We start from the raw sequence: 26544 nt of genomic DNA, 5'->3' as shown, positions 1-26544 counted from the left end.
TCCATACTTTAGCCTTCTATATCTTTTTTATAAACTTAAGGTATGGTGCAATATAAGATTTTGCTGTTGAGTCAATAGAATTGAACTTCAGTGAGGTGAGATCCAATTTAAAATTATAGTACATGAGGCAGAATAAGTTTATAAAGCAGTGCCTGATGAAAATCAGCCCTTATTGGCCTAGCTCAGCATGAAACCAGTGCAAAACCACCATTTTGTGTATAAAATGTGCATTGCACTATTCTACAACTTACAACTGAAGGAGAGCTAGAACACCACTGAGAGGTTTATAATAGATTGCCACTGCCACACTGGTACTAAAGGTCTACTATGTAGGAATATAAGATCATTAGGTAAGTCAAATACATGTGGTAACAATTTAGTATTTAATTTAGGATATATGGAATTATACAGGAAATTAGCATCGTCAAGCAATTTAATCACTCAATTCACATTTCCAATTTAAATTATTTTTGATTTAAATTATAATATGTTTTTGTTATAAAGTCATATTAATGATCTGGACGAGGGAATTGGATGTAATATCTCCAAATTTGCAGACGACACAAAGCTGGGTGGGAGGGTAAGCTGTGAGGAGGATGTCGAGAAACTCCAGTACGATTTGGACAGATTGGGTGATTGGGCAGAAACATGGCAAATGCACTATAATGTGGATAAATGTGAGGTTATCCACTTTGGTGGCAAAAACAGGAAGGCAGATTATTATTTGAATGGCAATAGATTGGGAGAAGGGGAAGTGCAAAGAGACCTGGATGTTCTTGTGCACCAGTCGCTGAAGGTAAGCATGCAGGTGCAGCAGGCGGTTAAGAAGGCAAATGGTATGTTGGCCTTCGTAGCAAGAGGGTTCGAGTACTGGAACAAGGATGTCTTGCTACAGTTGTACAGGGCCTTGGTGAGACCGCACCTTGAGTATTGTGTGCAGTTTTGGTCGCCTTACCTGAGGAAGGACGTTCTTGCCATGGAAGGAGTACAGCGAAGATTCACCAGGCTGATACCTGGGATGGCAGGAATGACGTATGAGGAGAGATTGTGTTGATTGGGCTTATACTCACTGGAGTTTAGAAGATTGAGAGGGGATCTCATTGAAACCTATAAAATTCTGTCAGGGCTGGACAGACTAGATGCAGGAAGGATGTTTATGATGGCCGGGGAGTCCAGAACCAGGGGTCATAGTCTAAGGATAAGGGGTAAGCCATTTAGGACTGAAATGAGGAGGAATTTCTTCACCCAGAGAGTGGTGAACCTGTGGAATTCTCTGCCACAGAGGGTGGTGGAGGCCAGTTCATTAAATATATTCAAAAAGGAGTTGGATATATTTCTTAAGGCTAAAGGGATCAAGGGATATGGGGAGAAGGCAGGGACAGGGTACTGAATTTGGATGATCAGCCATGATCTCATTGAATGGCGGAGCAGGCTCGAAGGGCCGAATGGCCTACTCCTGCTCCTATCTTCTATGTTTCAAGATTCCAAGGATCAATACCCAAAGATATAGGATTTTTTTTTACTTTGACAGGAAAAACTGGAGCCACTAACAGTAGGGGCCTAGGTGTCTTAATGACTTCATCCAAAATTTCACATTCAAACACTTCTCATAAGACTCACACATGGTATGTGGGAAGGGGCTCAGCATGGGTTATTTGGCAGGAAACCACTCCTAGTAGGGCAATAGTGGTTTGACTGGCAGCTCAACTGGCCAATCGCCATACATGGAAAGATGGGAGCAGGTCCTTGCAGCTCAGAAACACAGTCTATAGATGGCAAGATCTGATAAGGAAATCAGACCCAGGGATTGAACAACAAGAGCAAGGCTCGTGGAGAGTCTGGTGATAGGGTCCATGGAGTCAGACAAAAAAAGGAATAAAAGGTTGAAAAGGTAAATGTACCTGCGCTAGTGAGGGGAAATCATGGCTTTGGAAATGTATGGCAGGATGTCCAAAAGAACCAGGAATGATGCAGGCACACACACATCTTTTTCTAGTCTCATGAGATCCAATGGCAATCTCCTGAGAAAATCAAGAACTGATATTATAAACACCAAGTGCGACAAGGATTGAAAGGTGTACTAGTCGGACTGCATTTTAACCCCTGATTAAAGCTCTTTTGCAATTTACATTTGTCCTGTCTGTTAACTTTGACATTGCCATCTATGTAATAAAGTTTGCCTATATCTTAAAAGCAAATGATTTAAAGCATCAACATACTTAAATGAGCTCACTATAACTATCCCTGTGTCACTGTCTAGGAAATAGCTTCAAAATACATGTGGGTAGGAAATCAGAAGTCACTCCCTCAGCCCTCAATGGAACAGCACGGGCGCTCCTTCATGTTTAAACACATTTTATACATTAGAAACATTAAGAACTTTAAGAAAGCAATATTTTGCTTTGATCTGGTGGGTTTTACTGAGTGAAATGCCTTCTAAGATACAGTGGAAGGTTCTTTTAAGAGCAATCTACTACCATGCACAAAGTTCAGGGTTGGCATTACTTTGAAAATGTGAATCCTGATAATGATAAGAGCAACCGTTTAGTTGAAAGAGCTTTACTTGCTTGTAAGGGAATTGCACAGTTTGCACAGGTTGTGGGGTTTTCCTTTCTGCAGATTAAAACTGCAATGTAACATTCTGTACCAGTGTGGGAGCTGCCCGAGTTAATTGTGGTATTACTAGATCAAATGACTGCCTGATTACCAGCCATTGTGCTGTAATTAGATGCAGGGTACCAGATCATATGACTTCTATTTGGACATCACAGCATTGGTTATGAAAGTGTTTTACTAATTTACTGAGCACTTTATCATAAACACTTCGATTACAAGTTACAAAGTGTTTTTATTTTAAACCTTTTTTTTGTTATTTTATTCTCTCGTTTAGGTCCCTGCTGATGAAAGGGTTAAAACTAACCAATATAAAATGTAGCATTACATCTGTCCAGTGAGTCAAAAAGGGAAGTGGTGTGACAGAACAATCCGGATATGGTGAAATGAAGATATGAAGTTAAGTTTCAGGATTAAGCAATTCAGTGTTGTTTACACCAAACTAGAGATCCAAATCCCTCTGCTCTCTTGTTTCAAGTTGACCAAAAAAATACTTCAATTACAGCACAAAGTTCTGGCTGCTGGGAAGCCAGGTTTCATCTTTGGTCGCCTTGTTAATTTACTGAGAATATATTTTGACTGTTTCTGACCTTTTAGGTGTTCACATGTGCAGTTCATACACAGAAAAATGTCCCCAACTACAGTGAGCAAGAGGAAGAAAACAGTGTAAAGTAAGATATGAGTTATCATCCATTGCAGTACATTTGAGTGCCATGTCAAATCTGCAGGATACAGGATATAGGTTCAGATCAAATGATAGAACTACATGACCTTGGGCTGCTCATTGTTGGCACATCACTGAATAAAAATGTTTTGAATCTTCCCACGGTGCTATTGTATAGCAAAGGCGCCTGAGCCCACAATCATTTTTTTTCCTGAACGTCATGTCATTATCGAACATTTTAAAATGATTATTAACCAAAAATCACCACTTTGATATTCCACTAAATAGCTGCAATGTGTTTCAAACGTGATTTGTAGAGATAGTTCTTTTTAAAATAAAATCAGAAACTGATGTCCCTTCATAGCCATGTAATCCACTGAGAATGCAGAGGGAACCAGAATGTGTTAACTCTGCTATTTTTCTTCAATAAATGGATACTGGGTGTGATTTCCTATTTGTAGTGCAGTGACCTGATGATTCACAGACTCGAATGTAAACAACACAAAATAATAAGAAATCATTTTCAATTCAACTTGTCCAGTTTAGATGCTCTAAGACAAAACATAAGAACATGAAATAGGAGCAGGAGTAGGCCATTTGGCCCTTCGAGCCTGCTCCGCTATTCAATAAGATCATGGCTGATCTTCTACCTCATCTCCACTTTCCTGCACTATCCCCATATCCCTTGATTCTCTTAATATTCAAAAATCTATCGAGCTCTGTCTTAAATATACTCAACGATTGAGCTTCCACAGCCCTCTGGGGTAGAGAATTCCAATAATTCACCACCCTCTGAGTGAAGAAATTTCTCCTCATCTCAGTCCTAAATGGCCAACCCCTTATTTTGAGATTTTAAATAAAATGGATGTAGACAGCAATTGCAGCATAATCTACTTTTCTGGGTTCAGCCTTGTGCAGCTTGAACACCTTCCCCACTTGGGCAGAAAAATTATTTAGCATATGAAAGATTGGCAATAACAATTCAGTATCCAGTTATCAACAAATATCACTGAGGTTGGTATCAGTGCCCAAGTGTATGTGCACCATGTACATGACTACTGAAATTCTTTGTTTGCATCTCTACGTTGTCCTTTGAGCACTCTAATTACCTTGTTAGCAGTGTAATAAAACTGGGACTGTATAGGTCCACACTGATATGATGGCTCAAAGGTTGAACTGTGCTTTAACTGCTCACTACATTAGGAGTATAGATGTGGGACAGGTCATGTGGACATTTACAGTTGCGCCAAATGAAGCGCAATAGGATAGCTTTTAAATTTATATATAAATACCACGCTTCTGTCGAGAGAAAAAAAGGGTTTAAAAAAAAGTGGAAAAAATGAGGAAGGAAAGATCCAATGAATGCTGGACATAGAACTTTCTGCCACTTAACTACAGTTTATTTCCCAACAAACTCGAGGTAATGATGTCAGAATCATGAATCCTCTTGTGTGAACATCAACAAGCATTAAGAAAGTGAAGCACATGGACAATTCATTTCTTGCACAGAGAACCTCGGTCGGCTCAAAAGCTCTCCGTAAACGGAATACCCCTGGCATCCACTCCCCTATCCAACGCACATATTAAATTTAAACAGTGAATATAAATAACAGCAACAAAAAAATCATGTCACAGCCCAAGCCTGATCAATTCTGATGATGGTTCCCCGTTACATATAATTTTGTGATCATTCTTGGGCATCCTTTTACGGCAGAGCATTTATCACGTTAATAATGGTGAGCTAATTATTGAAGCTTTAAAGTGGAATGCATTGTGGAGCTTGTCAAAAGTTCTGCCAGATTTATAACCCACAGCAGCTGTGCTTTTAACAAGTAAAATCAGGTCATTACCATTATTAAAGTACTGCCCATCAACCTCATACGCACACAAAAATAATATAGCAACACTCTTCAACAAACATATACTGTACTGTGTGCCAGGTCATCATGCTCTGAGTTTAAGAATCGTTGCCATAGGTAACCATTCTACAAAACTGCTTAAAAAGCAAAATTAAAAAGATTCATGCTAAGAACTTTTTATGGCACAATTTTCTGAAGGTCCTCGTCAATACATTGCTGCAGAAAAGTTGCAGCATTCTCCAAGTTTGCTCTTTTTAGCATTTTTGCACTATTTCTTCAGTATCCACATTGCAGATGATTTTTGGATAATGAATGGATATAAATTCTAGACTGAAAAAAGACCATTCATCTAGAATCAATGTAGGATTATTTAATTGTGGACTTCCCCTCGCACCTCCAACTATCTGTTCATTCATACTTTAAGGAAAAAGCAGTGAATTAATATCACTAGAATCTCTGTCTTTCTCAATTAGTAGTGATCCAGCTCTCCTTTAGAAGTGTCGATTGACCCCAAATCAACTAACTTCACTGGGAGCCAGTTCCACATGTCCACTATCCTATGGGGAAAATTAGCTTTTTCTGGTCTTGAACCCTGTTAAAGAATTGTGACTCTTGTACTTAATGATCTGAAAGCCACAAATGGAACACCATTCTCAACAGCCACCTTCCTCCACAGACGATGCCATGGATTGCGTAACTGGTCTACTTAGAAAATTGAATAATATTGAACAATGTGCGCATTCAAATGACAACACTGCTCGGGACGATGGGCCATCGACCTGAAATGTTAACTCTGTTTCTCCCTCCACAGATGCTGCCTGACCTGCTGAATGTTTCCAGCATTTTCTGTTTCTATTTCAGATTTCCAGCATCCGCAGTGTTTTGCTTTTGTAACAGGACAGTAAGTGGTGACTTGAGTAGCAATGTTTCCACTTTGTTTAAAATCTAAATTAATACTAGAAACATACTAAGAAAACATCAGTGGGCAGAGGGATGTTGGGCTGTAACTGTTGGAACTTCACCACTGTTTTCCATTTTCTGTCTGCCTTGCTGGACAATCTACAAGCTCTGAAAACTAGGCCCAATGTCCTTAAATTTGAATTTGCTTTTGTTGGGCTATATAATTTGAACACATTTGGGACTTTTCAACAAGTTGTTCAATATGTGCTGACATTATTGTTAATAAACACCAAATTAAACAATAATAAACAGGGTACTATAATTCCCAGTAGTGTGCTGCCAACAACAAGCTCATAATACTAAATTGTGACGCAGAGGCTGAAGGTGTACATTAGATATTCCCCAGGAGGATCCCAATTCATTTGCGTCAGTATCAGCCCCCAAAGTTACCGGTAGCAAATCTTCCAAGTGCATGGTTCAGGTGGAGCAAAGGAGCAATGCAGTCAAAAGGTTTGTCTGCAACATCAGGAGTTATGAACTGCTCCTGATGATCCAGGAGCCTCCAGGATAGATCGACAGACTTGTTAGATATATGAAGGTGTCTAGCCTCGTGAATTACTCTGTACCTCCAGCTCCTAGCTTGCTGTCATCTTTATTAACCTTTCTTCTATGTTCACGCCTAGTGAATCATGCTTAGCAATGCCGCCACATAACAATAAAATTTATCTTTAAAAAGGCATTTTGTTAATTATTATAAAATATTGCAAATGTTTGGCGGTGGTTTTAGGGCTGTAATCTAATCCAGTGATAGTACCGATGCTCATAAGCTTTGAGAGTGAAGCTCAAGAGGTTTATCAAAAGACGCATTTAATTGAATTACCGCCATGTAACACCACTGCCAACCATCTACTTTCCTATATGCATCGCCTATTCAAACTGAAATCTGCTCAGAATGACTCAACGCATATACACCAATGAATAGCAAGGATGAAAATTCCCCTTCATGTCTACAAAATGACTGACTTTACAGTGGCAAGTAAATGCAAACTATCCCCTTATGAAATATTCAGCTTGATGTTTAAGTAAGGTTGGAGTTTGGACTGAGACATACTGCATAATGACTGCACCAGGTGCAAAGGTCTGCTTCTTAAACAAAAGGTCTAGTCTCTTTCCTGGTTCACTACCAGATTAAGCAGGTCACCTGAGGGACAGGTGCCATTTTACATAGGCGATTAAAATGCACCCAATTCTGTCCATGTGGCATTTCAACATTCAAATGGAACACAAGGTTAAACATTACTTTGTCTATTGCATATTATTAGCTACTCTATACCAGCAGTGGATGCTAGGAATAAGCTCCAAATGGAATCATAGTCAATTCTTTTTGGGCAAAAGCTTAAATTGAACTGTTTAAGATCAGTGCCATGGAGACGATGGATTGGGACTGTATTCATTTGTTTGTCTATTGTGCATGGGTGATGTCAGCAGGGTTGTGATAAAAGCAGATATTGCTGACAACTGGGACTGACTAGCAGGTAAGATCCAATTTCCGTGGTAGTCTAGTGACTATAGAAGAGGCAGTACCTTTCATTGGTATACTCGGAGACTGATTGGTTTTGTACACTTGTGGCAACCAATCTCTCCATAATCTAGATGGCACCGCCCTTCTAAAGGAATGGTTTCACTGCGGGAGGGGGAGCTGTTTTTCCGAGATATCCATTTTCCGTGGTGCTCGTGATTCTAGAGATCTCCATTCAATGCCTTCTGATTGTCACTTTTTATTTCTACATATGCTGTGCACTTTATTATCACTTGCTTATCACACCAGTAGATGCAAGGCGGCAATAACAAATCACCACAGAAAACACAAAAAAGCAGTTTATTCTTTAGAAAAGTTATTGAAACTGCTTTGTCTTCAATGTTTTTTGAAGGAATAGGGCATTGACTTCCTGCAAATGTCATACTTGTCAGTTTCTTGGCTCACAAACCAAAATAAAACAGTACCAGGAATCCCCGACTGTACAACCCGTCATATTCTGAGCCATACAAGAAGCAGCTGTGTTTAGTGTCATGCATGAAAACAATTAATGTTAGGGCAATTTGGTTAATAAAAACCAGTATTCGAAAAGCACAGCAGCTAACTTGTTGCGAGCTTTTAAAATGTGACAAAAATGTTTCTACTTGCAGGTAATATGGCCGTGAGAAATTATGCAGGAATGAAACAAAATGAATGCTTTAAAAAAAAAATTGCATTAATAAAAAGCTATTTTCATGAATACCTTCTACTGTATCAAGCAATGTTAACAATTGTTTAATGTCTAAGTATGTGTCACATGACACGGTCATCCTTTAAGTCAAGTGTTACAATCAGCCATAACGCCCCTCCCCTTATGTCACACTACCGTAACCTCCTAACTACTCAGTTCCAGTGTTTTATAAGCTTTTACCATCAGGCTAAAATCACTATAGATTGGCAGAATATATAATAAGACATTACAGGCTGTAATCCAATCTGTGTTCATTAAAAAATGTTAACTAATTGCTTAAACTTCACTCTGGTGGTTAGTGGCATTATTTGAAATCTTCACTAGCAGTTATAGTACCTGATCGCCGCTGCAGTTAATTATACATGGCCTTTTCATCAGCTAAAAAGGTAAACAGGATTTTTTTGCAAATTCCTATCTGCCACAATGCTTGCAGCTCAACGGGCTGACCACAGATTTTTCAACAGCCTCCAAAACCACCATTCCATGGACCAACTGAAGAAGAGGCGATTCTCAAATTGGATAACTCGTCTACATCTATTCTTCTTGTTCTTCATTCCCCCCACCCACTACCCTTCCCCAAACCCCTAAGACAAGGCTGTCAAAAGCTAGTGCCTTTGTTAACTACACCCGTTTGTACCAGGGAATCTCAGGCCCCACACCAAGCTTAAAACCTTCAAGTTGCCGATATTACGACATCTTGGAGTACCAGATCTTGGTGCTCTGATTTAGTGAGGCAACAGTGCTAAAAACAAGCCTTTTCAAACTTCCAGCCTTTCACATCAATTAAACAGCGCAAACCAGCAAAGAAAAAATATAAGCACAAATACATCTGAGTTGCCCCTGTTCAAGGGCTGTATTGCCAGGATTCAGGGGTTATGTTGTATCAGGAACCAGCATCCCTTTTCCTCCGCTTTATACACTCGGTTATTGAATGTTTGTAATCGTGCCTCTCTGGTCCTGTTCCATTGAAGGTATTTATGCAGTTTCTATAATGTTAGATGGCAAGTACATAAAAAAATCACTGGGTGACTCAATGTATTTAAAGAAACCTATCAGTCGAGATGTGGCTAGAGTATAAATAGAGAATGATGTCTGTCTCTTTGGAATAATGCAATTTAATGAGGCTAGTAAGTGACAGTGCCAACAGTTGTCTATCAGATCTGTGACCCTTTCATAACCTTTTCCATATTTTTAATAACATACCTTTATTCAGAAAAGGAGGAAGGGACACACCAAGTAACAAAAGTAGTAGGAAGATTACTAGAGTAGGGGAGCACTTGGGGAAAGTGTAAGCTGATTCGGGGGAGTCAGGATGGTGCTGTGAAAGTTATGTTGTGCTTAACTAATGTAACAGAGTCATTTGACAGAGTCACTAAGGTGAACAGCGGAGGATCAATGGATGTTGTATGCATATATTTTCAAAAGGCATTCGATAAGGCTCTGCACAGAAGATAGCTAGCTAAAATTGAGGCAACCTGTAGCATGAATCAGAAACTGGTTAGGAGCGTACCAAGTTAACAGACAATGCTAAGCTGGAGGTAGAATGAATTGTGAAGAAGAGAGCAGAAGGTTGCAAATGAACATCAATAGATTAAGTGAGCAGGCAGAAAGTTGACAGGTGCAGTTTAACGTGGATGCAAGAATGGCAGCTGGGAGTACAATCTAAAGTGGGAAGCACTAGTGAGCATATAAACAAAGATATTTAGGGGTTCAAGTATATTCATATTAAAAGATAGCTCACAGGTGCAAAGAACAATCAAAAAGGCTAATAGGATTCTGGGATTCCTCAAGAGGTTTAGAATATAAAAGCAAGGACGTGTTAGTAGGGTTATAGAAAGCACTAATCAGACCTTATTTGGGAGACTGTGTTTAGCCTTTGGTGCTCCACCTTAGGAATGATATATGATTTATGGAGAAAGTCCAGCGACAATTCACCAGGATGATACCTGGAATGAAGTGATTGAGTTATGATGAGAGACTGAGTAAAATTGGGCTATGTTCTCTGGAGGTGAGATCAACAGTCCTCTGATTCAGTTGCTCAGGATTGACAGGGTAGATAGGGAATGGCTTTTCGCATTAGTCAGGAAATCCAGAACAAGGGTACACAATCTCAGAATTCGAGCTAAAATGGTTAAAAGCAAATCCAGGAAAAGCATCTTCATGCAAAGTGTTGTGAGTATGTGGAACACAAGGCTATAAATGCAATATCAATTGTAGGTGTTTAAAAGGGAGATGGATGCTTATTGGTTATCATCCTGGCAAATCTACATTGGATTTTCTCCAAGGGTATTAAGGGATATGAAGACAAGGGAATTGGGATTAAAGTGATAGAACTGCTGTGATTAACAAAATGCAAAGCAGGCTCAGTGGCTCAAATGGCCTACTCTTGTTCCTAAAACATGATTTTCTGTACAGTTCCAATAATAAATCTTAAAGAGTGGAATTAGAGCAATCTGAGGAATAATAGAGCACTTTATAGTTCCGAGTTATTCCCAGGATAAATTAAAAAATATATCGTTTATTTAGGACATTTAATTACACTAGGTATACCCCTCCAAAAAACAGCCATACTTAACTGTAGTTTCCTGCAAACTGTATATATTACAAAACTCCTGTATAATATGGAAATATGTAAAATATGTGTTTATAATGTTACAACTTATTACCAACAGGTTTTCAGTAACTATCTGTTTAAAGCATGTTCCTGTTTAAAGCATATCAACAGGACTTACCTGTAATGTTAATAACTTTGGCGAATCATGTCATGTTTGATTCTTCGTTAATGCTAAAAAAGTGACTTTCTAAGTGTGCCACTTGTTGATCTCATCTGCCTGTATACCTTGGCTAGCAAAAATTCCATTCAATTATGTGCCTGTGCCTTGCAATCAGTTTTGCACTGACTGCAGTCATGAAAAGTAATGGAAAAGCACTGGCACATCATCTGTTGGTCACTTTGGACAAGACAGATTAATAATGGTCTACAAATGGCATGGGAGGTTGCAGACCTATCAACATTATTGATCAGTTCCATTTAGGTGAATTTGAACTCTGATTCTTGAGTACTCCTAATAACTTGGTCAGTTAATGATCATCCCTATGTAATTTCAACATGCTCTAGTTTAGCACTTGTGCTGAATTACCAGAAGGATTCCTACTAATTGACAGCTATTAAAGGGGCACCGTTCTTGTGAAGACAAAAGTTTGGCAACCCTTTTGTTCTTAGGAGGCAGAAGACCCTTCTGGCATTGTCATCATGATACTCAAACATGCATGTGGTATTATATCATGTTTCAGTGAGCTTTATGTCATGTTGCATGTTTGTAAATAAATGAATGTTTTATTCACAGTACATAAATGCTGCCATCATTTGTGCTAATTAGTGTGAGAGGGAACTAGTTGATGATAGGGGAATTTTAAAAGGCAACATCTGGCTATTGTGGAAATTAAAATGCAACTTAAATTCTTGGAAATAGAAAATATAGCATATATATAAATTGTATATTCAAAGAAAGGTATTGCCAAGTGTTTGATTATTCCTGTTTCAAATGCCAGTTAGGTCATTTGGTGGGAGCTGGCAGAATCAATGATTACAGAGTAAAATATGTGTGCCTAGAAATTTCCTGCGCCGAAACGGGTAGGCCCGAGGCCCACCTGATATTAGGCCTCATACCTCAATAACATCAGGCCGGCAAAGAGGCTTGTCAGGTAAGTACTTAAAGGGGAAGGAAAGGCAATCTCCCGGTCGATAGGTTGGTGAACTGGGAGTGTTTTGGTCCAGCGACCAGGAATCCAAACACTTTTTAGTCCCTTTATTTGCATATGCAAAGGCGATAGCGTCTGTTTCAGGCACAAGCGTGGATGCTTATTTTTTTTTGCCTAGACCAATATGGAGGGCAGCACACTTCTGGCTCAAAGGGAGTGTCCATTTTCTACCTGCCATATTGGAAGTTTAGGTGGCCATTTAGTGCCTGAAAAACACTGAAATGTTAGGCCATGCTTTCAAAATATAAACAGACTCAATCACCCATTTTAAGACTGAAAATTACCATGCATGATGAAAATTACATTTCTGAATTAGAAATGCCAAAGATGGGAGATTAAAAAAATAATTTAAGTAAAAATATATAGAAAGCATGGAAATAGTTCAGAAATAAATTGCAAAATGTGCCAAAAAATTGATGCTGATTATCCCTGTATTTATTAAATCTGCTACAGTGCATTGGCCTAGAATTTCCTGCGGGGCTGCAACCCGGAAGTTGCACCCGAAATTACACTCATTCCCACGCCCGTTCTGTGATGTCATATTATTATGCTCAAATTTCCTGCCCATCTCATTAGCATATGCTCAAACATAAAACTGGGCATAAATGAGCAGAATTCAGCGTAAACAATTGGGGCCCAAGGAAAGCGCTGAACTCCCATACATATCTTCCTTCTTTAAATAGGAAAATTTAAGTTTCAACTCATTTAGCCATCATTCATGTACACTAGGCACAGCATGTTTAAGAGCCTGCAATCAGGGAAGCTTTTCAATTTTTAACGTGACTTATAGTGATGCCATGAAACTGCAATCAAAGAAACAGAAATACAGTGCAGATCTCAGTGAGGATAATGTTTTTAAAACGCTCAAAACATTGCAATTAAAAGACCAGAAAAATGGCTTTGTGTCCTGCTGCACCTGAAAATCTGATTGTAATTTGAAGAGAGCCTCTGAGCAAGTGCAATTGCAGGAAACACGCTTACAAGGTTCTGTAACTTGGGAGCATGGCCAATATTATATTATGGGTGGAGATGCATTTGGTCGGAGGGATCCATAGGTGATTGTATAAGAACAAGGAGATTTGGGCATATTGTACTTACGCACATACGCCCATAATTCCGCAATCTTTCAAGACACGTATTTGCTTTGCGCCCCAATTGCGTGTATATCGGGCGCAAATACGCAGGAAATTCTGTGTATATACTGTGTGCAACAGCCAATCTAGACTGAATCAAGTTGCAGAAAAGTTGCACGGGTTATTGGCATGTAATCCAAATAACTAGGTTAGCTGAAAATCGGATGATCATTCCTATGTGTACATGGTACTGGACTCACAATCCAGAGCTCATGAGATCAAATCCCACTTTGGCAAATTGTGAAATACAATTCAATAAATCTGGTCATTTGAGGATTAGCACCAGAAAAAAAAAGACCATGAAAGCTGCTGGATTGTTGTAAAAATGCAACTGTTTATTAATGTCCTTCAAGGAAGGGAAACTGCCACCTATACTCAGTCTAGCCTACATGTGACTCCAGTCCCACATTATGTGGTGAATTCGTAATGCCCTCGGACGTGGCTTAGCAAACCACTCAGTTATAAAAAAACAATTGCTACTCACGAAGAAGACCCACCAGCAGGTCAATTAGGGATGGGAAATCAATGCAGCCAATGTTGCCCACACCCCAAGAACAACAACAATTTGCATTTATATAGCGCCTTTAACGTAGTAAAACATTAAAAACAAATAAATTTGAAAAGTCCTGGTGAGCAGTTATGTCATTCTAAATGCTTACACACAACATAGGCTTGAATGTGAAGATACAATTCAAATGGAAAACACTGGCTAATAAAGAAATGGAATTCACAAAGATGGGTACCAAAATACACATGATTTCAAGGGAACAATTCTAGCCTTTATTTTTTTTTGCCAGTTAAAAATGAGTATACTTGATTTGTTTTTAAGTTATCAGCGTTGTTTTATTGTAACAGTAATCACAGTACATCCCCGGGGAGTACAAATAGTTGAGACGGTTTAGCTAATGATCAAAACAACCTCACCAGAACAAAATACAATGGATGAATTTCCATAGTGAAGTATTTGAAAGGAATGGTGGGACTATAGGCATACTCCTTGCAAAATAAATCACAGCTTTCCACAGTGGGTCAGTGTTAAATACCATTTGATCATTCCTCGAGGAAAAAAAAGAGCATATGTTGAACTATTAAAAACCACAGTGCAGTTCAGAGATCAAGTAATTTTGGTGGTGGCTGTAGGAATTCTGGTGTGGATCATCTTACTGCTAGTTTAAGGTACACAAGGCAGCCTACAAGAACATTAACTTATCAAATAGCTTAAAGCTATCCAAATACAACATTAGATTTTGGGTTGTGTTGGAAAGTGATTCAGTGTTTCGGGACTTCCACTTTGTGTTAATATAAAACATGTAGCAAGAATACCAGACTTGGGGATTGCAGATGACAAGTTCTAAATTAATAAAAGCCCAGACAACATTTAATAAAGGTGCTGCATTTAACTAAGAGGATCTTTGAATGAATATTATTGTTAATAGTTTTGATGTGTAATAACCTGTCCAAAATAAAGCAGTCACTATTTCTTAAAACCATGAACCTGTCCACTGTAACCGATAATAGTGACACCATTAAGTTAGCATGTATATAGTCCTCTGCAGCTCCAGCCTCTTACTATGTGCTTTATTGTGTTTTTTGATTAATAAAATGTACTGTATGCAAACTAACAATACCGGTCATAAATCATTTGTAAACAATTTATTAGTTTCTATATATCTGACCACCTGATGAGAAACTCTACATTAAATGGCCACTTTTAACAGTGATCCTTTTAATTATAACCTGGCCTTTATTTTACAATTTGAGATTGTGTCTGTTGTGGATTTATTTTACCAATAATTGTCAATCCTCCTCTCCTGAAGGTGCTGACTGACGATCAACAGGCATTCTGTACATCAACTAAATAAATATCAGTTCTTCATGAGTGGACCTAAAGAGCGAGTATCACCGACTATTTCACCATGGGGGGCATTCTGATCCTGTCTTCAGTAGACATTCACACACACACACACACACGCGCACACTCACACACTTCCCAGCAAGAGTCGTTGAATAGTAATCTGGAGCTCGGGCTGGGTTTTCCCTCTTCTCTAACACAGGAACATCAAGACTAAACGTAGCATCTCTACCACTACACCAGCTAAAATTAGGTAGCTATGCACAGACCAGGACTTGTACCGGAGATCTTTCTGGTCTGTGTTGCTCAGTTCTGCACTTGGCAGCACACTTGCCAGTGGCAAAATCCTTTAACTTCTATTAAAATTACTTTCACATTTTCATTGCTTTTAAAAATATATATATTTGTGATTTACATCGTTGCAATGCCTCTCAGAAATCTAACAAAATTAAACAATATCTTTGAGGAAGACTTTCAGACAATTTTATTCAGTAAATGCACTTAAATCACGAGTTATTTCCACAAGCTCCTTCCTAACAATGTGAGGTGTGTTTTTGCATGTGTAGTGCAGCTTGCAAACAGACTCTCAAAGTCAGACACTCACATGGGATCAACATCAATTAATTGGAAAAATGGCTCTGGTCTACTGGTTCTATGTTTCTTTCAAATCACTTTCTGCAATTAAATAATGACCTAAATTTCAAGTAGTGGGACTGGGAGGTACAGCAGGTTAGCACACAGTTCTTTCACCGCTAGGGCGTGAATCTTAATCCAGCCCAGGAGTATGGTTTGTAAGTCTTTTCTGGCTGTAAGGGTTCTATGTGAAATTGGCTTGGATAATCTTAAATCAGTTCCTAATGGCCATGCGGCTGCAGCTACAGCACAAAATTACCCTTAATTTCACATAAATTAATAATCTCCTTCAAAGGAAGCCAAAGAGCTAAGGCACAATGTTGCTACAGTGAGGGCGCTTTACCCAACTGCTCGGTGTTGGCACTTGATACTTGAAATAAGAAAGTATTCCTTCACCAGTGCTAACATTTCTTGCCTCAATGGCATAAAAAGCAAATCTTTAAACTAGCAGTTCTAAAATGTTTATTATCTACATAAGCTGCACGCCTTGACATGGGTTTAATTTTTACCTTAATCACACAATTTTCTCTGAAGAAAAAGTGCTCTTCAGTCAGAAGCTTGTGACTACTGTTACTCTCTACATATTTGCACCGATCTTTCTTCTAAGTCAGTGCTTGTGGTAATCATGTACCAACAGTACGTGCACCTTTACTTATAAATAACATTCTACACTTAAGACGTTAGCTGGTAGGGGAAAGGCACTCAGGATACATATAAATGAAAGTAGTGCAGACCAAGTATCTCCTGTGTGCTGCAGTGACACCAGCTTCTTTTTGTAAACCACCCAACCCCCCAGCATGTTTTCTGTTTATACATTATAGCTGGGATGAAAGATCTCCTTTAGAGTTTAAATTATTTTTGCTACATTATTCACTGATTTCAAACAGAGGTTATAAAGTGACACTCGTTGTAAAGAGAGCCTAAAAAGAGTTACCAAAAAGTGAATTAAAAATCACACTGAACTTCTAAAGAGATGTATTATTTTCCAATTCACAGTGTATTGTACAGAAAAAATGGATGCTGGTGAGCAGGTAATTTATTTCATAGAATTCCATAGAATGTACAGCACAGAAACAGGCCATTCGGCCCAACTGGTCCATGCCGGCATTTCTGCTCCACACGAGCCCCCTCCCACCCTTCTTCATCTAACCCGATCAGCATTACCTTCTATTCCTTTCTCCCTCGTGTTTATCCAGCTTCCCCTTAAATCTATCTATGCTAAGCACCTCAACTACTTCTTGTGCTAACGAGTTCTACATTCTAACCACTCTCTGGGGAAAGACGTTTCTACTGAATTCCCTATTGGATTTATTAGTGACAATCTTATAATTATGGCCCCTAGTTTTCATCTCCCCCACAAGTGGAAGCATCTTCTCCATATACCATGTCAAACGGTTTCATAATCTTAAAGACCCTTATCAAGTCATCCCTCAGCTTTCTCTTTTCTATAGAAAAGAGCTCCAGCCTGTTCAATCTTTCCCGATAGGTATAACCTTGTATCCATCCTTGTGAATCTTTTTTGCACCTTAACCAGTGCCTCTATATCTTTTTGATAAGATGGAGACCAGAACTATGCACAGTATGTTTGGTCTAACAAAAGTTCTACACAGGTTTAACGTAACTTTGCTGCTTTTCAGTTCTATCCCTCTAGAAATGAACACCAGTGCTTGGTTTGCTTTTTTAAATGGCCTTATTAACCCCGTTGCTACTTTTAGTAATTTGTGTGTCTGTACCCCTAGATCCCTTTGCTCCTCTACCCCATTTAGACTCTTATTTTCCAAGGAGTAGGTGTCCTCCTTATTCTTCCTACCAAAATGCACCACCTCACACTTACCTAGATTATGAAAATTTTAAACTATTTGTCTTATGATGTTTTGAACTAATGAAGCCTTAAATCAACAGTGTAAACCTCCACCAGAATAAACCAAAGAATGTTTGGTATATGAAGTACAGCAATATTTTAAATCATGATTATGGTTATTGCCTAGAGAAATGAGTAACACACAATAGTGTATTCTTTCCACTCGCCAATAACCATAAAATAATAGTTAGCAAATAGGTTTTGTTTTCATTATCACTCAGAGGTGGGGCATAATTTTTTGCTTGTTAGACTTTAATAAACCTCAGCGATCAAAATAAAAATTGACACTATAATTTTCACGTTTTTTGTCAAAATCTGCACAGCGGTGAGAGTAACAAAAGTTTTTTTTCAGGCTATGCGCTTAGTTTCACTTCATTTTTTAAAAAGAAGAGACTTTTCTTCAGACCGTTTGTTCAAATTCTTTTCACAGCTGCTATTGATGATTGTTGTTTCATTTTAAGTCAACTTTCAGCAAGAATAAGAAAGGGTTCAGACACACACAGATAAACGTGCAGCACAGAGAAATGATTAAGAGGCACTGTGTTAAGGTACTGCTACTTCACCGGTAATTGGAGAGGCGCAGGGCAGGTTGGAGCACAGTTGCAAGCAATGCCTATCCCATTACAGCCCCCAATTGATTCCACTGAGATGTGAAGAGAGACAAAAGTACAGCAAGTTGAAACAGTAAATTCTGATGTTTTCACATTACAACTTTTGGCGAAGCGTCATTTTATTTCACAGTAATTAATTCAATGTGTTCTATCGCTCAGCAAGACCAGTCACTAAGATGGACTCTATCTGAATGCCAAACTCTGGATACCTTTGAGTGAATGTGATTTTTCCCAGTCCCTGGGCATGTTTCGAAGGCAGCCCCAATGCACAATTATAATGAAACGGTGGTGATTATGGGAGCGGGGCGAGCAGCTATAGTGATTCTCAAACAAAATCTTTTTCCACAATCAATACACTTTTATTTTAATCAATAATTTCGGACAGCACTGCGTGGAAGTGAAGAAGCAGGCACTGCAACACGTCCACTATTCTGTGCATCCCCCCTTAAAGTGCAATGGCCCCTCTTTCAGTGAATATAAATAACGAAACCGAACGGTCACAATCAGCTTCAATCAACAGGGAAATACTTCGCCTGGTCTTTTTTTTCTCGGGACAAAATGGTTTTCCAAGAAAACAGCAAGGTTTGTGGAATTCCCTCAACACTGTCATAAGCAATTATATTTAAACAGCTTCAAATACTTAGCATCCCACCTACAATGGGACATTTGATTGAACCTATTAATGAAGAGTTGAACTTATTGTCTGCTATTCCGGGCGCCGCACTAGAGACAACTGGGGCTGATTTGGAACAGTTTGCCGTCCAGGTGGGATAAAATAAAATATTAATAACTTCTTAAATACCGTTATCAACCAAGATCTCAAACATTTATTTGAATATATATCTTCAACTCAGGGAAGGTTTGGCTGATTCTGTACCTCGTCGCTTGTCCCATATTCGCCAGTCCTACTCCCACTGGTTAGAACAAAGTGCAACACGTGAAAAGATACGTCTGCAGCAGCTTGAAGTGAATCCCACCAGACAACCAATTTAAAATAAGAATCAACCCCATATCCTAAACTTGGTATATAAAACAGCGACTGAAGCCCCCTTATTGTGAGATTCCAACAAACATCCAGCCCTTTCCAATGACAAATGGGCTTCGGTATAAAGGTCGCGCCACACTCGGCACTCCCAGGTTACAGTGTGGAGCTCCAGTCAGGTGGGTCTGAGGGGGCAGCCATTGGGTCAGGCGGAGCTGCGGGGAAGTGACCAGAAAAGCAGGGCAGCGTGGAGAACCCACCAATAAATGGGGCACCTCAAATCCACACACACTACCCTCTCTCCCCCCCCCCCTCCCCCAAGTTCTGAGAGAGTCGTATTAATCCTCCGATGCATTTTTGCTGCTGTTTCTTTCCATTCGTGCAATAATCATGTCAAAATATCCATTTGACAGTGACAGCAAGTACACACACCCGCGCACGCTTCAAATTGGACAGCCAATTCCGCGAAAGATCACTATTCACAACCAGTTCTTTTTGAGATGTCAGATTTGTCCTGCTTTTTAAAACAAAGAACATAAATACCGTGGCACTTCAACGTAATGATTGATTTTGATCCCTAATTTCAGAATAGTCTACTGATGAAAGTCTGCAGCAGGAATAAAGTCTGGCGTTTAGAGTTTTGACAATACATTTCATGCTTTTATTTAAAAAAAACCTGGTACAATACTTGATCACTCTGCATTGGTCGATATTTGGTCATGTTCGTGGTTGCATCCCCGCCCAGCTAATATCAGTGGGGTTTTAAACAGTAAACCTGGGATCTTGAAATCTTAGCGGATTAATTTCAATGATTTGCAATAACATATCATCCAAGTGATGGGCCACCGTTTAAGTTGATGTTAAACATTTAATTTTTAAAAAAATGAAAGGGTGACTTAAAATTGAAATGTTTCCTAATAATTACCCTGCGTTATCCAATCTTATGTCTTGAAGGGAAACGTGTAGGTCTGTTGTTAACGGAGTGAGCGAAATTAACTGGAGGTATGTTTATCGGGAATCGCTGGCTCCCCGCTTTACTCCGCAGCCTTCACACACCCCCTCGGCCTGGTCAGCCGCTTTTAATGACCATGTCCAACTGTCGGGCACCGAAGAGCTGGGAAGGTCGAGAAAGCTGCGACAATTGCGGCTGGAATAGGATCAATACGAAAAAGCAGCTGCAACAACCGCCTGGTTGTAATATCAACGACGGAGATGCGCTTCATCTTAATTCATTGCACCCTCTTCGCTTCCGAAAGCATCTTAAAGGAGAATGCCCCCACTCCCCCCATCTTCAACTTCAGTCATAGAACCCTGGGCACATCGGAAATGAACACAAAACTTTACACCGCACAGTAACTGTCACTGGCCGCTGTGCAGAGTTCTGCTCTTTAACTGTCCTGTGTGTTCGCTTGAAATGGCAGGAGCGAGACCATTAAAAATAGGCTGAAATCCGAAATTATACAAAGAGTGTCACTTAATTTAATGCTATAGGTCTCTTTGGGTTTAATTTTTTTCCGTAAATGTATAGGATCTGCTGGTATTATAAATTATGGCGCCGTGCCTTCAGTTCTTACTACCTGGTTGGGGGGGGGGGCGGGGAAATAACGAAATATGTTGCAAATGAGACGCTTCGCCCGTTCACAACCGGACAATGGCATTGCGTGTTCAACAGCCTGCTGAAATCATGAGGAGCGGCAGTAAGTCACACAGCATGTTCCAAGTAAACCGGCCTATTAGTCAATTTGTGGTCCATTAAACTGCTGGATTTCCCCATCAAAATGCGTCCGAATAGAAAAGATGCATTTAAAATAAAAATCCCAATACATTTCAGCACCCAAGCGCCAGAAGCAGGCGGTATGCTAAATAAAATGGAGTGTTGGCTTTTGCAAGGATCGCTCGAAAAATGCGCCCCACATGCAACATCGTCTCGGTGAACTAGATATCCCGGATGTGTCTTTTCGAAAAAAAAACCCCACCAAAGCTGCTTTTCATCAACCCAAAAACCCGGCTCCAGTAAATACCTCACCCAGCTGCACACATCCTCCCCTGCCTAGCAAATAGCACTGCTCTCCACTCTAACCCAGCAATCCGCTCTCCACTCTAACCCAGCAATCCGCTCTCCACTCTAACCCAGCAATCCGCTCTCCACTCTAACCCAGCAATCCGCTCTCCACTCTAACCCAGCAATCCGCTCTCCACTCTAACCCAGCAATCCGCTCTCCACTCTAACCCAGCAATCCGCTCTCCACTCTAACCCAGCAATCCGCTCTCCACTCAAACCCAGCAATCCGCTCTCCACTCTAACCCAGCAATCCGCTCTCCACTCTAACCCAGCAATCCGCTCTCCACTCTAACCCAGCAATCCGCTCTCCACTCTAACCCAGCAATCCGCTCTCCACTCTAACCCAGCAATCCGCTCTCCACTCTAACCCAGCAATCCGCTCTCCACTCTAACCCAGCAATCTGCTCTCCCCTCTAACCCAGCAATCCGCTCTCCACTCTAACCCAGCAATCCGCTCTCCACTCTAACCCAGCAATCTGCTCTCCACTCTAACCCAGCACTGCTCTCCACTCTAACCTAGCAATCCGCTCTCCACTCTAACCCAGCACTGCTCTCCACTCTAACCTAGCAATCTGCTCTCCACTCTAACCCAGCAATCTGCTCTCCACTCTAACCCAGCAATCCGCTCTCCACTCTAACCCAGCACTGCTCTCCACTCTAACCTAGCAATCCGCTCTCCACTCTAACCCAGCAATCCGCTCTCCACTCTAACCCAGCAATCTGCTCTCCACTCTAACCTAGCAATCTGCTCTCCACTCTAACCCAGCAATCTGCTCTCCACTCTAACCCAGCAATCTGCTCTCCACTCTAACCCAGCAATCTGCTCTCCACTCTAACCCAGCAATCCGCTCTCCACTCTAACCTAGCAATCCGCTCTCCACTCTAACCCAGCAATCTGCTCTCCACTCTAACCTAGCAATCTGCTCTCCACTCTAACCCAGCAATCTGCTCTCCACTCTAACCCAGCAATCTGCTCTCCACTCTACCCAGCAATCTGCTCTCCAATCTAACCTAGCAATCTGCTCTCCACTCTAACCTAGCAATCTGCTCTCCACTCTAACCTAGCAATCTGCTCTCCACTCGAACCCAGCAATCTGCTCTCCACTCTAACCCAGCAATCCGCTCTCCGCTCTAACCCAGCAATCTGCTCTCCGCTCTAACCTAGCAATCTGCTCTCCACTCTAACCCAGCAATCTGCTCTCCACTCTAACCCAGCAATCTGCTCTCCACTCTAACCCAGCAATCTGCTCTCCACTCTAACCCAGCAATCTGCTCTCCACGCTAACCTAGCAATCTGCTCTCCACTCTAACCCAGCAATCTACTCTCCACTCTAACCCAGCAATCTGCTCTCCACTCTAACCCAGCAATCTACTCTCCACTCTAACCCAGCAATCTACTCTCCACTCTAACCCAGCAATCTACTCTCCACTCTAACCCAGCAATCTGCTCTCCACTCTAACCCAGCAATCTACTCTCCACTCTAACCCAGCAATCTACTCTCCACTCTAACCCAGCAATCTACTCTCCACTCTAACCCAGCAATCTGCTCTCCACTCTAACCCAGCAATCCGCTCTCCACTCTAACCCAGCAATCCGCTCTCCACTCTAACCTAGCACTGCTCTCCACTCTAACCCAGCAATCCGCTCTCCACTCTAACCTAGCAATCTGCTCTCCACTCTAACCCAGCAATCTGCTCTCCACTCTAACCCAGCAATCTGCTCTCCACTCTAACCCAGCAATCTGCTCTCCACTCTAACCCAGCAATCTGCTCTCCACTCTAACCTAGCAATCTACTCTCCACTCTAACCTAGCAATCTGCTCTCCACTCTAACCCAGCAATCTGCTCTCCACTCTAACCTAGCAATCTGCTCTCCACTCTAACCCAGCAATCTGCTCTCCACTCTAACCTAGCAATTCGTTGTCCATCACCAACAACACACATTGCTGCCTCTGCCTCTTGGTTGCTAAATGTTAGGTGACTCTTTTGGAGTGGCTCACACACCGGCACCAAGAAATCACAGCCGGGTGCCAATGAGAAGTAACATTTAATTCGATGCTGTAACAATTGATTTCTGTTTGCCAGCCCATATTGCATTGTGCCATAGCCGCCTACAGCCCCTATGTTCACGCTCAGTTCTGAATGATCAGCTCAATCTAGTTGCCTTCTCTTGGTGTTTTTTTGGGGGGTGGGGGTGGGTGGGGGGGTGGTGGGGGCAGATTTCAATCACGTGCAATCGGGGGCATTTTCAGGATCAATCCTGTACAAGACTGACAGGCTCTACACTGCACTGTAACCGCCTTGCTTTGCCTCTGCCGGTGATTGTCTCGAATCTAGGAAGCTTATTCGTTTTATCCTAATGTTACACTGTTAGAAACATTTTTTTTTACATTTTGAAACTCACTGAAAGAGGAAAATAGCTAAAAGATTCGTTTTAAAACTTGGCCACAATAATCGAGATTAAAAGATGTGAATGAAACAAGGTCATGGACAACGAAAGGAGATTCGTTCTGTTTTACATTGTGTCATTATTAACACACTTCCCTTCTATTTCCTGAACTAGGCACAATGCTTGTACAGTATTGATTTTTAACCAAATAACCCGTACTGATTATTTATTTAAATCGGAATGTGAATGACAAGGCACCAACAGATTCAGCAGTTGAACACAGCGCCTTTCAATGTTGGCTCTGCCTTGTCAGCAGCCTTCACCATGAAGGAAGAGTATATGGTGTCGACACTTACCGTGGCAGAAGCCAGGCTGTTATCAGCCAGCGTCAGATGGTGGGGCTCCCATCTCCGCAAGAATTTGGAGGTGAGGATCTTGCTGAGAAATGTCCTGGGATGCCTGATCACGCACACCTGTATATCCCCTTCCTGCAGCAGTTTGTATCTCATGCCATTAGTACAGTAGTTTGCGCGCCTGCAGGGTGCTGCTCCCAGTTTGTTGAGATCCGAAGCCGAGGACTCGGGCAGCAGGCAGGACCTCTCCTCGGAGCCCGGCATGTGTTCGCCGCCGCCGCTGCTGTTCAAATCCATAGCAGCCACCCCGAGCACTCCCCAAATCCGACTACCCAACAAGGGAAGGAGGGCGAGGAAAGACGATCGCCGCTCGCTGCCGCCAACAACAGATCCCCCCCGTTTTTCCCCCTGTAGCTTCTTCCCCCTTTGGTCCTAGAACTGGGTTATACGAAAGAAAGCCATGGTTTCCAACAGCAAGAAAGACAGAAAAGAAAACCTAAAAAGCAGAACAACAATTAAGAACGGAGCTGATATTCCCAAAAAGACAAAGGCGAAACGTCACGATTCTTGTGCTTAATTTAGTGAGGATAATCTTGGTACAAGAGGCAGGCAATGAACATTGCAGAAACTCTTTCCCATCTGGTTGGTCTCTGGCTGATCATGTGGCTCTTCCCTGACGTCAATGGGTTTGCTGAAACTGACCAGAGCGGATGCACTGCGTGGTTTTAAAGGTATAGCAACAGAGGCGAGAAATACCACCATTTTAAGAATCTATTTGACACATTTTTTGGTTGCAGGCAGTTTCATCAAAGCAGAAGCAACGAGCTCGTTTTAGTTCATGTGTGTATCAGCGGGATAAGGCAGCAGAGCCTCATCCATGGTCTGTGCGAAGGGCGATCCTTGTGAAGTGTGTGTACTTTTTGAGGCAGGATAGGACAGACAGACACATAGAAACCCCCCACCATTTTAAACCTTCTAGGTTGTGTGACAATCTACAGCACCAATGACTGGGGCTGCGGGTGGTAAAAATGTAGGGCAAACTACTCACTGGCGATTACGTCCAAGACACATGGTGTACACACACAGTCTATATGTATTTTTTAAAGACAGTCCCACCATTTTTTTGGTAAACCTTTTACGTTTTATATAGCGACATCTGCATTGTTTCTTTAATTAAAGAGTGATGTTTCGATCGCAGCAACAGACGCTGTTTGCATTGCTACCGGATACCGGAGGCGTGCATATCTAATTATTGTGAGAGCCAGTTTACAGAACGGGTTATAGCACAAAGCAAAGGAAATCCACCATTTTAAGGTGTTGCACTGTGGAGATCAAAACGATTTTCACCATTTTTTGAAATCACAAGAATATATCACATTGAAGAGCAATTAACACGAATGCCAACATTTCAGTGCAGCTTGGCAAGAGTAATTAAATCTAAAACGATAGCCATAACCATTACAATCAACGTTAAGGAGGAGCGTGTACAGCACGACCTTTTGCATATTGAACGGTAACAGATATGGGAGGCCTAAATGCCCCACAAGAGGGAGCTGTGGGGCACTTGGATTTACAATCATCTGCCATCTGTAATTTTCAGTTTTATCAAATGGGATTTTAAGAACCTTCCTACAATTCATTGGCACGGGATCAATACATTAGATTCCTACACACAACCCTCAGCCCGTTCTCCCCCTTCTGCAGTAACACTTCTATCCACTGAGAGATGCAGGTGAGGGAAAGTCCCTAATCACATTTCTGGATCTTGCCAAGGGGTCGATCTTACAATACAAATGCAATTTCCCCATTTTGTAAGTTCCAAATGTTGACTGCTGTTAGGCTTCCTGACATTGAGGGATGAAAACGTGAGTATCATTGTGTAACCTTTAGTAATTGGCTAAAGAGCACCAATGTCAAATACCTTGAAGTATTCTTTCAGTCAAGGAAAGGGTGGACCGCTTGAGAATTTAAAGTGGGAGGAACAAATGCATAATTGGGGAGATTAGAATATAATGGTGTGGAGGATTAGAGTAGGATTACATCAAGTGGCTCGGGAAATCGGTGGTGCCGTGTATTAAAGATTGTCTTTTCTATCTGTGATGTAAATTTAAACCTAGTCCAGACTGAAGGGATGGAAGTTTGTTGGCTAGAAAGATCCAATGTGAAATGAGTTTGGGTCTACAGTTCAATGCTGTGCCTAATTCCGCAATAATCGGTTTAGACAGGCCATAGGATGGCGAGTGTGGGAGATAGGAAAAATGGCACACTGATGCAGTAAGCTACTCTTCTCAAGTTAGGTCTTCAGTATGTTGTTGGAGCAGATTAGATGGAATTTTACTCTGCTATACCTGACCTAAGGGTGCTTGAAACTGGGTGCCTGAACTGGGAAGAGGCTGCTTGAAACTGGGTGCCTGAACTGGGAAGAGGTCCAATCCCAAGCACTGATATTCCATATCCCAATGTCAATTTTTTTTTAAAGTAGGTGATTCATACAGTGAAAAGACACCCACAGATGGGAGGAATGGCTTGTTTTGTTGCTGTAACATTCTGTGATTCCCTGATAACAATTTCAAATTGTGATTTTTTCTTCATTTTAACACTTT

At 41.0% G+C, this 26544-nt stretch overlaps 1 protein-coding gene across 3 annotated transcripts in view; it reads right to left on the bottom strand.

Annotated features, from left to right (window-relative positions):
• Positions 1-24590, bottom strand: part of cmip (c-Maf inducing protein) — a 251793-nt gene extending 227203 nt beyond the window's left edge. For 2 of the 3 annotated variants that reach the window (XM_085991750.1, XM_085991752.1), the window contains exon 1: positions 23945-24590. In XM_085991750.1, the coding sequence (XP_085847876.1) occupies positions 23945-24238 (294 nt within the window). In that variant the 5' untranslated portion in view covers positions 24239-24590. The remainder of the gene's footprint in view (positions 1-23944) is intronic. The other variant, XM_085991751.1, reaches the window with a different exon arrangement.
• Between the last annotated feature and the right edge of the window lie 1954 nt (positions 24591-26544).

This window comes from Somniosus microcephalus, chromosome 6 (genome assembly GCF_052327205.1).
Source record: "Somniosus microcephalus isolate GS21.2 chromosome 6, FLI_Smic_1.0, whole genome shotgun sequence".
Taxonomy (NCBI): Eukaryota; Metazoa; Chordata; class Chondrichthyes; order Squaliformes; family Somniosidae; genus Somniosus; species Somniosus microcephalus.
The sequence above is the reverse complement of the archived record's forward strand: the minus strand, read 5'-3'. Positions and strand labels throughout refer to the sequence as shown.